At 36.5% G+C, this 15,974-nt stretch overlaps 1 protein-coding gene across 1 annotated transcript in view; it reads left to right on the plus strand.

Moving 5' to 3' along the window:
• DGKI (diacylglycerol kinase iota) overlaps positions 1-15,974 on the plus strand; it is a 237,482-nt gene that overhangs the window by 64,591 nt on the left and 156,917 nt on the right. Inside the window, exon 13 of the mRNA XM_021710904.1 lies at positions 14,297-14,496. Coding sequence (XP_021566579.1) covers positions 14,297-14,496 — 200 coding nt within the window. The remainder of the gene's footprint in view (positions 1-14,296; positions 14,497-15,974) is intronic.

A 15,974-nucleotide genomic window follows, 5' to 3' on the forward strand; every position in this document is an offset into this window, starting at 1 on the left:
TCCATTTAGTGTCAATCATAAACATGTGTGAATATTAACTGACTCCACAAATACTGAGTCCATAAATGGTATGCTGCTCAGTAAGATGATTAAGAAATGAGCCAAAAGAAAATCCCTGTCCTTGAGGTGCTCTCAGCTCAGTGTTGTAGGGACAAAGAAGTAAACTCCAATCACAGTCTGTTGTGATACATTCTAGCAGAAACTCCTGGGTGAGAATGGAAAGGAGAGTCAAAACCAAACAGTGTTTATAAAATGGGGATATCAGCACAGATTTCACGGAGGAGGAAGGGAGTCCCTGGGAGTGAAACTGCCGAGTGGAATTTGCCTAAGAACCCACTATGTCCTAGGAGAGCGCCTAGTGGTGGCTCTGAGTAAGGACTACGGAGTGGAGGAGAGAGACCTGAGTATGGAGAAAGAGCCCAGACAGAGCTACTGAAACTGCCAATGGGGAGGCTGAGGGAGGTGGGATAAGATAGGGTTAAATTTGTGCTTTGGAAAGATTGCCTGGATGTCCAGGTAGAAAGCGACCAAAATCTCTGCCACTGGGAGCAGCTGACAAGTCAACATGTTGGTTTTAGAGTTCAGGTGAAGAAATGAGAAGGCCTGGAAACCTGAAGTAGGAAAGTGGCAGAGGAGAAGGAAGGGCTGGTGAGTTCAGAAGAAATATGTGGATATAGTGATTCACTGTGAGGGGTACAGGAGGAGGGGTGTGCACGAATCCTGGGAGGCAAGAACAGGCAGCTAGGGAAGGGATGGATGCATTAGATGGAATAGAAAACCTGAAAGAAAGAATCACAATAGAAATGAGCTCTGTTTTACATTTGAAACTCCTGTGAGACATCTAAAGCTATATGAAAATGGGCAATTTGAAATATCTTAGTATGTTGAGAGGTCAGGTGATCTCCTTAGGTTGGAGAGGGAGTCTGTCAAATCCTTCTCTTTTTCTTCTTATCATTTGTAGAAAAAAAGAGGAAAATAGTGGTAGAAAAGAGTTGGCAATGAAGAAATGGAATACTAAAATTATGTCAATTATTTTTTTCTCTTTGCATGATGTGAATAATGTAATACACGGACACCAGTTAGCATAAAAAATGTGACTGAATCTCAGATTCCAGTGACTGTAGATTGCTTCCAAGATAGAGAATCTTATCTCAAAAAATCAGGAGTTATATGTAGTTTAAGCTGCATAATTTTGAATATTTTGTGCTCTCTAAATATATACTGGCATATATTTCTCTATTTTTATATATGTTACCTTACTACTTGCTACTCATATAGTAGTACAGCCTTGTATTTTTTTTATTCAAGATGAAATAATTTTATTTTCAGGCTTCAATTTCACATTTCTTGAAATGTGATTATATTTTAATTTTCTTGAAATGTTAATTATATTTTAATGAAGGTAAATTATTTGAAAATTTAAGCATCTAGCTGGGCTCGGTGGCTCAGCCTGTAATCCTGAGCCTTTGGGAGGCTGAGGTGAGTGGATTGCCTGAGCCCGTGGGTTCGAGACCCGACTGGGAAACTTGGCGACACCTCATCTCTACAATAAATAAAAAATAAGCCGGGCATGGTAGCGCACATCTGTAGTTCCAGCTACTCAGAAGGCAGAAGGCTCGCCGGAGCCCAGCAGGTTGAGGCTGCGGTGACCAGGAGCGGCCACTGCACTCCAATCTGGGCGGCAGAGTGAGACTCCAACTCAAAAAAAAAAAAAGAAAATTTACACATCTGTTTAAGATGATTATATAAACAGAGTAATATGATAATAATATAATATAATTGTTTTATTCGGATATATGTGTTTATTTTTGCATATTTAAAATAGCTGCTATAAAATTAAAAATATAACTAGTAGGTCAAACTTTTTTTTTTTTTGAGTTGGAGTCTCACTCTGTCACCCAGGCTGGAGGGCAGTGGCATGCTCCCAGCCACCGCAACCTCGACCTCCTGGGCTCCTGTGATCCCTCCACCTCAGCCTTCCAAGTAACTAGAACTACAGGCGCGCGCTACCACGCCCAGCTGATTTTTGATTTATTGTAGAGACGAAGTCTCACCAAGTTGTCCGGGTGGGTCTCGAACCCGTGGGCCTCTCCCCTTGGCCTACCAAAGTGCTGGAGTTACAGGCTGAGCCACCGAGCCTGGCTAGGTCAAACTGTAAAAAAAAAAAGCTATTTTTCTTAGAAATTGTTATGTCTGTAGTAATTGAAGACTATAAATTTTTAAAACTGTGGAAAAACTAATAAATATATTTGTACATTGGTTGTGACTTAAGTTAAATCCAAAGAACAGAAAATTTAGAGTGGTACTTTAAGAGAGCTTTTAAATAGAATTACTGGAATGGGAAAAAAAAAGACTGTTTATTTTAGACTCTTTATCTTGTAATTGCAAATTTCAGAGCATAAGTCTTCAATTCATTTTACTGGTTGAAATGCATTCTTGCTAATTAAGATGATTCTTCATTGGGTGCTGGATAACCTGATTACCTTTTGGGATTTTTACACAGACCATAATCAGACATTGCAATTTGTATTTATTTCTGCTATAATTTTCTGCCATTATAGTTTTGAAGGTTCTTTCATGTTGAGTTTTTTTCTAAGTAATTTAAAACTTTTCAAGACAGTTCAAAGCATTATTCAGAAAGAGGAATTCAGAGCCTAATTTGCCATTCAGTATGAAATCCAAAGATTTCAGTCTTATAAACTCTAAAGAAAGCATATCCATCTTTCTTTTTGTTAATTGAAATTAAAATGTGTCAGTTTCTTTATAGTTATGAATTAGTAAAGCAAGAGGTTATTCAATGAGAAAGAAGTACATGGAAAAATTCCTAGGGCTGAAGTTTTACACTTACCATATAATATAATCTTTTATTTTTAAAGAAAAAAATAATACTAAATGTTTGTTAATTTTGATAATACTCATAAGTATAAGAACTAAAGTAAAATATCAGTCATAATCATATGAGCCTAAGTAACTATATTTTGATGTTTCTTTCTAATTTTTTTATTTTTATGTTTTTAAGCATACATAAAATAATCTTATCATAAGAAAAACCCATAGTATAAAGGACTATCTATCCTTTTATTGTATAGCTGTCTCCCAATTTATGTAATAATATTTTATGAAAAGTTTCCTTCTTATGACAGATCACCAGGAAATTACTGATTCAATGACATAAACGTTTTTAAACCTCTTAATAAAAATTATAAAACTGCTTTCTCGAAATGTTATACTGTTTACTTGCCCAACAGCAGGATATAGAGTACTTAGATGAGATGTGATTTAAATATGCCACAGGTGCTGAACGTATGTTATTTTATAAAGGCAAAAATAATGTAATATTACACTTGATGAAACAGAATGAAGAGAATAAAATTTCATTCCTAAAAAGAAATAAAGGAATTGTGTGTATTTTGTAGGTAAATTCTGGAACAAGTGTTATGTCCTTCTAAATACCAAAATTTGAGAGTAAGGGCAAGTTTTTTTTTATTGTTACTTTTTGTATATATTTTTTAAAAAGTTATCTGTGGGCTTTTTCATATTTTAATGAACTGTTTACCTTTTATTGTTGAATTAGAAGAGTTATATGTTCTGGAACCAGTCTTTTGACAGATTTATTTATCACAAATATATTCTCTTATTTATACTTTTTGTGTTCTTAATGTTTCTTTTGATTAGCATAAGTCTTAAACATTCAATTTTGTAAAGTAGGCTTAATTTGTTTTAGAGCTTTTGTATCCTTAAGAAGTCTGTGATTACTCCCAGAAAGATTGGGAAGACATTTTCCTATGTTTTATTCTTGAAGACTCATAGTTTTAGCTTTCATGTGTAAGTATGTGAGTCAGCTCAAATTAATTTTTATGTATAATGTGAGATAAGTATTTATTCATTAAAAAAATACATGTATTTAGGGTTTTTCTTCCAGCACTATTTGTTGAATAGACTTTCTTTAAAATTGCTTTGGTGCCTTTGCCCTTTGAGTATGTGTGGGTCTATTTCTGAATTCAATTCTGCTCCACTGATTTGTGTATCCTGTGCCAATACCACATGGTCTTGATAACTGTACCTTTAAATTAAGTCTTCAATTTGGTAACGTGAATCACTCTGTTTTTCTAAGAGTGTTTTGGTTATTCTAGGTCTTTTGCAGTCACATATAAATTTTAAAATCTGTTTGTCAGTGCCTCCAAAAGAACTGTTGGGGTTTTAATTGGAATTACAGTGAATCTTTAGACAAATTTGGGGAGAATTGGAATATTAACAATATTGAGTGTTCCAATCTATGAACATGTATATTTTTTCATTTATTTAGGTATTGTCTAATTGCTCTCAGCAATGTTTTGTGGCTTCAGTGCAGTTTTCAGGTCCTTGCAAACTTTTTGTTCAATTCATTCTCAAGTATTTGATGGTTTTTGATGCTATTTTAAATAGTATTTAAAATTTTACATTTAATTATTATTGCTAGTATATAGAAATAACTGTGTTTGTATATACATATATAATATATTTGCTGATCATATCTTATAACTTTGCTAAATTCACTTATTAGATCCAGTAGTCTTTAATAGATTCCTTAGGTTTTTCTACATACACAATTATGCTGTTTGTGAACAAGAACAGTTTTACTGTTTGCTTACGTGACTTTTACTTCTTTTTTGTTCATTAAGCTGTTGAATAAATGTGATATGAATGAATGTTCTTGCTTTGTCCCTGATTATAGGGAGAAGTTTTCCATACTTTCTCATAAAATATGTTTACTTGTAGTAATTTTATTCATTAGTGTCCTTCGTGTGATTAAGGTATTTCCATTCCATTCCTAATTCCTTGAGAGCTTTTGATCACAAACAAGTGCTGTATTTTGTCAAATGCTTTCTGTGTTGGTGGAAGCACCATCTAATTTTCTCCTTTATGTTATGTCATGAATTCTAGTAATTTAAAAAAAATCTTACACTAACTTTACATTTCTGGGATAAGCTTCTCTTAGTCTTGATGTATTATTGTTTTTTATATTGGTGGATTAAATTTGCTAACTTTTGTGACTGATTTTGAGAGGTAATGATCAATAAATTTCTTTTCTTGTAGTATCTTAGTTAGATTTTGATATCAAGTTTACATTGGCCCTATTAATAAAACCCATATTCTGTTCTATCTTTTAAGAGAATTTTTTAAAAACTGATATTATTATTAATTTTTATTATGTTATATACTTCTTAGAATTTCCTAATAAACTGGCTTTGCGAATTATTCAGATTTTCTATTTTCTCTTGAGTCAATTTTGTTAAGTTGAATTTTTCAAGGAACTTGTTCTTTCATCTAAATTGTTGAATCTATTGGCTTCAAGTTATTTACAATGTTCTCTTATCCTTTTATAGTCCCCTTCTCCATTACTGATACAAGTTATTTATCAATCTTTTTCTCATACTTCTGTTTTCCTCCCTTATCTGGTGTTCTTCTTTCCATATATCTTATTTTTATATGTCATATAAACTCCAAGAAATAATGTTAATATTTTGCTTTGAGCAATCAGTTGCTACTTTTAAAGAAATTAAGAGATGAAAGAAAATGGAAAGTTCTTTGTTACTTGCATATTACCATTTCCAGTGTTCTTCATTTCCTCCTGCCAATCCAAGCTTCTACATGGTATAGTTTTGCTTGTAAATTATTTCCCTAGCATTTCTTGCAGTGGAGTTCTGCTGACAACAAGGAAGACTTTTTTTTTTTTTTAACTTTCTGAAGTGTCTTTGTTTTACTTTCATTTTTTAAAACTGTGTTTTCAACTATAGTCAGCCTACAGTACACTAGAATTTATTCTTCCTATCTAGCTGTAATTTTGTATCCCTTAGCAAATCTCTTCCCTATGTTCCTTCCTTTTATCCTTCCCAGTCTCTAGCATTCTTTGTACTACTTTTTACTTCTGTGAGATTAAATTTTTTTTAGCTTCCACATATGAGTGAGAATATGTGGTATTTAACTTTCTGTTCCTGGCTTATTTCATTTATCATAATGTCCTCCAGTTTTATCCATGTTGCCACAAATGATAGGATTTAATTCTTTTTAATGGCTGAATATTAGTCTACTGTGTATATATGCCACATTTTCCTTATCTATTTGTGTGCTAATGGACACCAGGTGTATTCCATATCTTGACTGTTGTGAATAATGCTGCAATAAACACAGGCATGCAAATGTCTCTTGAATATGCTGATTTCCTTTCCTTTGGATAAATGCCCAGTAGGAGATTGCTGAATCACACGATAGTTCCATTTGTCAGGTTTTGAGCACCATTATATTCTTCTCCATAGTGATGATACTAGTTTACATTTTCTTTGGTTTTTAGCCTCTTTGTGGTTGTATTGCTTTCCTATTACTGTATTGCTTTCTTATTGCTGTAAACAAATGACTACAGCAGTGACATAGACAATACGAATTTGCTGTTTTGTATTCATAGAGATCATAAGTCTAAAATGGGTTTGTAGGACTGCATCCTTTTGCAGATCCTACAGAAGAACCTGTTTTCTTGTCTTTTTCAGCTTTTAGAAGTTGCCCCCATTCTTGGCTCATGGTACCATATAGTTCTGACCTCTGTTTCTATTCTCACATCATCTTTTGGACTTTGACGCTTTTGCCTCCCTCTTTTCCTTATAAGTACTCTTGGATTACAAAATTGGGCCCACTCGGATAATCCAGGATAATTTTCTGTCTCCACAGCCTTATTTTATTCATGCTTGAAAAGGCCCTTTTGCCACTTAAGGTTTTGATAGTTTCTGGGAGTTAGAATGTGGATGTCTTTTTGGCTGTGGTGGTGGGCATTATTCTGCCCACAACAATGGTTCTCTTTCCATTTAGTCTCTTTTAGGATCATTGGTCTTCTTAGATGTGAAGATCGCCCCTGCCACCCAAATCTGGGATATTTTTATCTGTGCATTTTCTGCTCCATTCTCTTTTTCCTCCCTTGCTGGACTTCAGTAACATGTATTTTAGGTTGTTTGTTATTGTCTCACAGGTCATGGAATAAAACAAAACATTTCTGTCTCTGTTTTTCAAATCTGGTCATTTCTATTGATCTCTTTGTCTTCACTGACCCTTTTTTCTCTTGTGTCCAATTTGTTTTTAAATCCATCCAGTGATAATTTCAGTTTTTCTCTTTGCTATCTTGCTTCTTTGAGTGTTTTATACTATTGATTTTATGCTAAGTGGATGACAAATTGTGTGCAACTTGGATTATGTTTTATTGTGGCTAAGTGTGGTATGTACTGTTTTAGCATTACATTTGATTCAGTTCTCCACTTATTTCACAAGATACAAAAACGAGTCTCATATAAGGGATAAATACTACTGACCCAGTGTAAAAGAAATTGAGAGGATATGTTTCTTCCAAGAATTATACAAATTCTGTCAGGAATATTGCAGATTTTATTATTTTTTAGTTTTTTTATTATTTTTTTATTTTTGAGTTGGAGTCTCACTTTGTCACCCAGACTGGAGTGCAGTGGCACGCTCCCAGCTGCTGCAGCCTCGATCTGCTGGGCACCAGTGATCCTTCTGCCTCAGACTTCCAAGTAGCTGAAACTACAGGCACATACTACCACACCGTGCTAATTTTTTTTTATTTATTGTAGAGATGAGGTCTATGCCAAGTTGCCCAGGTGGGTCTCGAATCCACGGGCTCAGGCAATCCACTCACCTCAACCTCCCAAAGCATGGGATTACAGGCTGAGCCACTGAGCCTGACAAATTTTAAAGAAATAATTCTCTATATAATTAGCTTTAAAGCATACAGATTAATTTATTTTGAAACTGCACCTTGAATCCCAGGGTGGCTCTCACCAACACTGTAAAACTGCACAGACCCCTTTGGCAGCTTTTTAAAATGCTTCTCATAAACTCACCTTGGTAATGACTAGAATTTGCTTCCATCAAACAAAAATGAATATAGACGTGTCTATACAAGTAACCCCAGTGAGAAAGAGTGCTTAGGCTTCTATGAGAATCTTCACTTTTTCATGGAAAAAAGTTCTTGACTTATAGTAAATACTCAATAATTGTTAGATTTTTTTTTAATGATCAGAAGGGAGGTTTTTCAAATGCAGTCTTTTCCTTTTTATTCTCCTCCACTTCATTGTCTACAATGTGGACAATAGTCCAATTTCTGATAGAGTTAAAATAAGAAAGAGAACTCTAGATGAGATAAGGAGTGTTTTGAGAATATGAAATTATAGAATTATAGGTACAACCTGCAATAATAAAATGCTAATGCTGAAACAGATCATAGCAACATACTCCAATGACTTTACATGAGAGGAAATGGAATTTGTGGAATTACTTTTGCTATAAATATTACTATTATATAGACAGTAATTAAGTGATAGTACTGCTAGTGATAGCATTTATCTTCCATATAGCATGTTCACAGTACAGCCTTAAAACACATCAGAATTTTAATTTTTGATAAAATAAAAAAATAATAAATCTTGATATAGCTTCATGATGAGAAACTAGCTTGCAAAAAGTTGTATAGAAAAATGTGAGTTAGCTGATACTGGTGCCATTGCAAAGTACTTCAGTAAAATTTCTCATCTTAGTGACTAGTGTAGTGTATCAGAGAGGAAAAAAATCCCAGGCAGGATAGTTCCCTTGAGGCTGTGTAATACAGGAGACTAGTTATGGAGCATTAGGAGAACTGAAAAGAGATTAAATTAGCAGTCCATAGATCAGCAACAGCAGAAAGTCTTTCTCACCTCTAGAGTTACAGGGGCAAAATTAGAAAAGATGGTATTATTAGCATCACCAAGCCCAGGTCACAAGGCAGAGGCAGAAGCTGGGAGGAATAGCCACTGGAGAAGCCTGTTGATGGATGCGTGTGGAGGGTCACAAGGGAATCACCCTAGGAGAGCCAGAGCTACCCACAAGAGTTTCCTGTCTGTGCTGGGGCCACAGAGGCAGGATGACCTGGAGAGAATGCTTTCAGAAGGAGATGGAAACCCAGAAGAGAATACCCATTTTCAGACCCCGAAAAAAGGGAGAGATAGGGAGAAATGCTTATTCTTGCCTCTCTTTCAACCTGTGAATTTTTATGTTTATGTTTTATTTCTTGCTCCTTTCTGTGTGGTGTGAGGTTGAGTACTGATTTTATTTTTCTCTGTATATTGAGAAATATTCCCAGCACCATTGATTAAATTCCTCCTCATTTCTTTAACAATTCATAATGCCACATCAACATAGTCCATGTCCTCACATATATGAGAAAATATGTTCTATTTTCTCTATTTGTTTCTGTTGGCCTTCTCTTTTAGTTGTGCAAACACGATTATATTAATTACTGTATCTTTAAATGTTATATGACAGTATCTGATAGGGGTAATCCACTATCTACTGCTCCTCTTTTTTTTTCAAACTATCCTCAGTTATTTGTGGCCCTTAATTCTTCAAAATTAATTATAGAATCAGTTTGTCAAGTGTATTAGTTAGGGTCTCTGGAGAAACACAACCAATAGCGTGTGTGTATTGTGGTAGTGGGGAGAGAGATATGAGATTTATTTGAATTAATGTGAATGTGGAGCTGTCTGCAGGATACCAGCAGGCTGGAGAGCCAGGGAAGAGTTGCCATTGAAGCAATGATGAAGGCTGGCTTCTGGTAAATTCCCCTTTCCCAGGAAGTAGGACTTTTTTCTTTGGTTAATTGGATGAGTCTTCAGTTAATTAGATGAAGTCCTCCTAAATTTTGGAGAGTAATCTGCTTTACTCGAAGTCCACTGATTTAAATGTTAATCTAATTTTAAAAACACCTTCACAGAAATATCTGGAGTCACATTTGACCAAACGTCTGGGTTCTGTGGCCTAGTCAAATTTGCACATGAAATCAGCTATCATAGCAAGATTTCTCAAAATAGTATTTATCTTATGTCATTTTAATTACATTGAATTTGTATAGTAACTTGAGAAAATTAGCCTTATTGGAGTATTGAATTGTCCTTTTCACGAATATGGCATGGTTCTTCATTTATTTAAGTCTTCCCTTATGTCCCTTAATAAAACTTTAACATTTTCTGTATAAAAGACTTATGCAGTTTCTGGTTTTGCTGGTATTGTAAATGCCATGTTATATTCTATGTTTTTATTTAGTTATTGCTAGAGTAGTAGAACTCTATTGGCTTTTAAATTAATAGTGTTAGCTGTATTTCTTATGAGCTTTAATACTTGTGAATTTTCTTGGAATTTCTATGTATGGAAAGATATCAGTGAAAATAGTAGTAAGTTTGCACTCTTTCCTCTAACCCTTTTTTCCGCTAATTTTATGTCTTTGTCTCACTGTATTGGTCAAGGCCTCCAACATTATGCTGAAAATTTTATTTTTATTTATTTATTATTTTTCTTTGAGTTGGAGTCTTACTCTGTCAACCAGGCTGGAGTGCAGTGGCATGCTGTTCATGGCCATCGCAGCCTCGACCTGATGGGCTCAGGTGATCCTTCTGCCTCAGCCTTCCAAATATCTGGAACTACAGGCACGTGCTACCACACCCAGCTAATTTTGTGATTTATTGTAGAGATGAGGTCTCACCAAGTTGCCCAGGTTGGTCTCGGACCTGTGGACTCAGGCAATCCTCTCACCTCGGCCTTCCAAAATGCTGGGATTTAGGCGTGTTCCACCATGCCCGGTCTATACTGAAAACTTTAGTTGCTAATGGATAACGTTGTCTTTGGAAAGGAATGGTTCTAAATTTTTTTTTTATTGTGGATAATGTTTTCTCTAGGTATTTTGATAGGTGACCTTTATCAGTTAAAAAAAACTCCTTTCTAGTTTTAATTTTCCGCAGCCTCGACCTGCTGGGCTCCGGCGATCCTTCCGCCTCAGCCTTCCGAGTAGTTGGAATTACAGGTGCACGTTACCACGCCCAGCTAATTTTTGACTTATTGTAGAGATGAGGTCTCGCCAAGTTGCCCAGGCAGATCTCGAACCCCTGGGCTCAGGCAATCCACTCACCTCTGCCTCCCAAAGGCGCGGGATTACAGGCTGAGCCACCGAGCCCGGCTAGTTTTAATTTTCTAAGAACTTTTTTTTTAATCATAAAGGCATTGAACTTCATTTTTTTCTAAATCTTTTGAGATGATAATGTGGTTTTTCTCATTTCACTATTAATGTAGTGAAATGCAATGCTGTGTTTTCTGATGTTGAGCTATTCTTAATTCCTTAATTCTCACAATAAACCACAGTAAGTTTAGTTTCTATGAAAGAGACCATGGAGAACAATTAGCTTTTTTTTTTTTTAAGGATTTTGGCATTTATGGGTATAAATATAATGTAGGTTGAAATGTTGCTTTCTTGTACTTCTCTTATCTGGTTTTATTATGCCAAAAGCTATAGCACCATATTTTCTAAAGCAACTTGTAATACAGTGACACAGTTTTTCTAAAAGTTGGTAGGACTAACTTGTAGAATGTCTGGCCTCCTTGACAATTTTGGTGAGGGGGGCTGGTAAAATGAGGAATATATTTTTTGAGGAATATTTTTTGCTAACTCAATTTTTAAAATAATTCCAATGTATTTATTTTCTATAGTTATTATACCAACTTTTGTGAGTTATATTTTTTTCAAAAATAACTCTTTCTTCTCTGAGTTTTCTGATGTATTGTCTTCATAATGTTTTTATCTGATTTTCAAATCTTTCTATTATCTCCTTTTTAAAATAAAGCAAAATAGTTTTATGTTTTCAATTTTTTGTCATGTAGTCTTGTAAGAGGTTTGTTAACCTTGTTAGTCTAAAACACAAACAGATTTCAGAGCTCTTGATGATCTTTGGTGTTTATTCTGTTTGCTCTCTATGTCTCTCGCTGATTTTTGCCTTGGGTATTTTGTTTCAGGAGTGAGGCTGGGAGTCTGGGGCTGGCGATTGAAGAAGAAAGGAGAGGAGGAAGATTTGCTCTTGCTCCTCTCCCCTTCCAGTTCAGGGTTGTCCATTCTTGTCATCTGCCAGCAAGTAGACTAAGGAATTGAGTAGTAATAAGGAGGATAAGATTTGAGGGGGGATGAGGAAAAATTTTCCAGGAAGGAACACAGTCTGGAAAGAGAAAATCTCAAGTCATGATTGTAGAGTAAAGAAAAGTTGTGGTCCTGGGGCAACGAATGTCAATGGATGCATTAGTTCAGGGACTGTCTTAGTTTTCCTCTCAAATCACATACTATCAGAAAGGCAATAGCTGTAGTATTCAGAAGACTAACGCCTGCTAGCTTAAATTGATAACTGGGCAGCTGTCACTAATAAATCCATGTATTATTAGTTGTAAATGATTCATTCTAGGAAATCTTGGGGATGTGTGTGGTTGTTATGGCCTGTGTCTTATAAGATGCTAACCCTAGATCAGTATGAGAGATGAAAAATAAATATCTCTAGTAAATATTTTTAGAAACTCTTTATACTCTTTTTCCAAAAATAATGTGACTGTGTTAACAATAATAGAAATGTCTTTACCTTGAAAGCTAATTATTTTAGTTCTCTTGTGTCTGTGTGTCTGTGTTGTGATCTTGGATTGATTCTGAAATGCCAGAAGGGCAGGCATTGACAGTTGACTTTTCCTGTGTGTATTTGCTGCTGTTCTATTTTTGAGGCTGAAAAGATAACTTAATGCTTTGGGGGGGCTGAAGTGAGTGGATTGCCTGAGCCTGTGGGTTCGAGACCCACCTGGGCAACTTGGCGAGACCTCATCTCTAAAATAAATAAAAAAATCAGCCAGGCATAGTAGTGTGCGCCTGTAATTCCGGCTACTCGGGAAGCTGAGGCGGAAAGATCGCCAGAGCCCAGTGGGTTGAGGCTGCGGTGGCCGGGAGCGGCCACTGCACTCCAGTCTGGGCAACAGAGTGAGACTCCAACTCAAAAAAAAAGAAAAAGAAAAGCTAGCTTAAAAGTGGTCTAGAGTACTGTGTATGTTATCTAATACCAAGGGGTTGGGAGGTAATCAAGCAATTTTCAGTACTGTTAAACTCAGAGGAATAAGTTCCTACTAGGCAAGTTTTTCATTTTTATCTGTCATTAGGCCTAGTTAAGACTACAAAATGGGCTGGGCTTGGTGGCTCAGCCTGTAATCCTAGCACTTTGGGAGGCCGAGGTGAGTGAATTTCCTGAGCCCGCGGGTTTGAGACCCGCCTGGGCAACTTGGCGAGACCTCATCTCTACAATAAAATCAAAAAATCAAAAAATCAGCCGGGCGTGGTAGTGCATGCCTGTAGTTCCAGCTACTTGGTCGAGGCTGCAGTGGCCGGGAGCGGCCACTGCACTCCAGTCTGGGCGACAGAGTGAGACACCAACTCAAAAAAAAAAAAAAAAAAAAAGACTACAAAGTAATAATAAAATGATGTCAGGTAATGGGGCAAAAAGAATTCAGGAATCTCTCACTGTATACTCCTGTGCTTTCTTGTTCACATCAGTTGGCGGGGGCAGTGTAATAGATTGGGAAGAGGCATTTGGGAACCTTTTGGGTGTTACACATTTTCTAAAGCTTGGTCTAGATAAAGGTTCACATATGTGCATAAAATATTCATTAAGCCGTATAATAAAATTTGTGTACTCTCTGTTATAATAAAAAAGTATGATTATTATTTATCCCTACAAGGATAAATGATACTAAAAACATTTTTATTTTTTACTAAGTCAGGGAAGTTATACAAATTTGTTGTCCTTACAACAGACCTTTAATACTGGCTAGACTCTCATTCTGTCCCCACCATGGTGAACTGAGCTCTTACTTTGTTTGATTTTGATCCCTAAAGTTGCTTTACTTTCTAGAATGTTTTTAATTAAGTGATTTATATTATTTTGCATTTCATTGATCTTATGCAGGTTAGAAATAGCTTCAGGAGGTTTTGGGTAAAAAGGAAAATCTTGCCAGAGCTTGACAAGTGACCAACAATGGGCTGCAAATTTAAGAACTAGGTAGACACAACTTAGAAAATAAGTGCGTTATCTCCTTTCTATTCTTTAGTCTTACCTATACTAGTTATTTAATGGGAATAGTGACACAAAGAAAACCTTTGTATTAAAGTAGTATGATCAAATTTATATTTAAAACACATAAAAGTGAAAATTGGTAACTAATGGGAATTTATGGTAAAGCTAATCAAAATTTTGAATATTTAGCTTATTTATGTTAACGATTTATCCCAGTTTCCTGCTATACTGATGGCTAATTTTACTAATTTTACCATGTTTATCAAAGGCTCTGTAGTTATGTACAGTGGACTTGGGGTTTCTTAAACTCTTATAAGGAATGAGAACTAACCCTATGCTCCCCTCGACTCTTGTTTTTGCAGGCTGCCCTGCAAGTGGGGGGCCATGGAGAAAGGCTACACCAGTGTCGAGAAGTCATGCTTCTAACCTATAAATCCATCCCCATGCAAGTGGATGGGGAGCCCTGCAGGTTGGCCCCAGCTATGATTCGAATCTCCCTGAGGAATCAAGCCAATATGGTTCAGAAGAGCAAGAGAAGGACGTCCATGCCTTTACTCAATGAGTGAGTCTCCTCCTGGCCCACCTCGCTTAACATGGAGACTTGGAGAGGAGAGCGCAGAGCATGTGCATGGTCTGGGGACCTCACTGTGCTGGGAGAGGAGAGAAGTCCAGGAAACTCAGCAGTTCCTTTTTCTCTCTTAGGGGTACATGTATGGTTTTTCTCCATGTTTATTAAACAGTTATCATACCCTTCTTTTAGAAATTATTACCATATGTGAGATAGATGATTCTTCTTTACTGACCACTGACTTGAGGATATATTTACTGGCACTAGCAGAAAATTACTGAGAGTGACTTCAGGTTGGTAAAAGGTGTCCAGATAAGTGGGTTTTTTTTGTTTGTTTTTTTTGTTTTTTTGTTTTTTAAGAAAGGTATATAGCTAGCCTGCTCTTTCCCAAGTCACTTGGAGAGTGCTGGTTTCTCTGGCGGTGAGAAGTTGGCAGAGATGGCCTGTGCCTACCTCTGTCCTCATTGTATCCCTTTCTGCCTGTCAGTGAATTGTCCCCTTCCTGATCCTTCCATTTTTGGGGACCTGTGTGTTCTGGGGCCTCGACTCAGGTAAAGTGTCCTTTCTGGGCAGCAACCTGTTGTCCAGACTTAATCTGATCCACTATTTCTACCCCTAAACATATGGTATCCATCCCAGAATTTTCCTTCTTAGGCATTTTGGTAAATTGATTTGAGATAAGAGTGATAGTGACTAGATAGTTAGAATACATATTCATTTTATAGTGTGCCTTACTCCAACTGGTGATTTAAATGTCTGTTTACAGTTGGAGAAGGGGATGGAGAAAGGAGATTTCTGCCATCATTTGAGTATCTCCTGTATATCATACTGTATGCCTAAGGCCAGGTCAGGGCTCAACCTTGGATTATTCTCTGACCCTCGAAGGTGCTTCTGTTTGTGACCTGTGATGCATGGTTACCTATTTGCACTGAATGGCTGGCTTCCTTGTGGTGCCTGTAGAGCAAGGGCATGCTTCACCATGCATTTATGGAGCCTATATGACAATCTGCAGAAGCGCCTAGAATAGCCAATGACACAGGTGCCCTAGCTCACTGCCAACACCTTGCTTACCTCCGTCTCTGTGTGGCATATGTGGAGGAGCAGCATTAGGCAGTGTTCCCAAAGTGTTTCAGGTTTGGCATCTGCTTCTAAGTCTGAAGCTGGGGTGAGAGATCCTCTCTATTCCCTGCATCCTTCTCTCCCAGAGTCTGGACTTCCTCAGGACTCTTCCGAGATCTTTTTCCATAGGTGTTGTTTAGTTGTATTTCTAGCTTTATGTTTTCTAGCTAATGAAACTCCTAACTCATTCCTGCTGCTTTCTGTCCTTCCTGCCTTTACCTTATGTTATGTTAAATATACACTTGCTGAGGTTATTGTATGTGAAAAAAAGAGATGATGTCGGTAGTTGTATATTGTTCACCAAATTCCCTCTAGAAATGTTGGAGTTAAGCCATGAACCGTTGGTTTGGCAG

Source organism: Carlito syrichta, unplaced genomic scaffold (assembly GCF_000164805.1).
Source record: "Carlito syrichta isolate Samal-C Ts95f unplaced genomic scaffold, Tarsius_syrichta-2.0.1 Scaffold301636, whole genome shotgun sequence".
Lineage (NCBI taxonomy): Eukaryota > Metazoa > Chordata > Mammalia > Primates > Tarsiidae > Carlito > Carlito syrichta.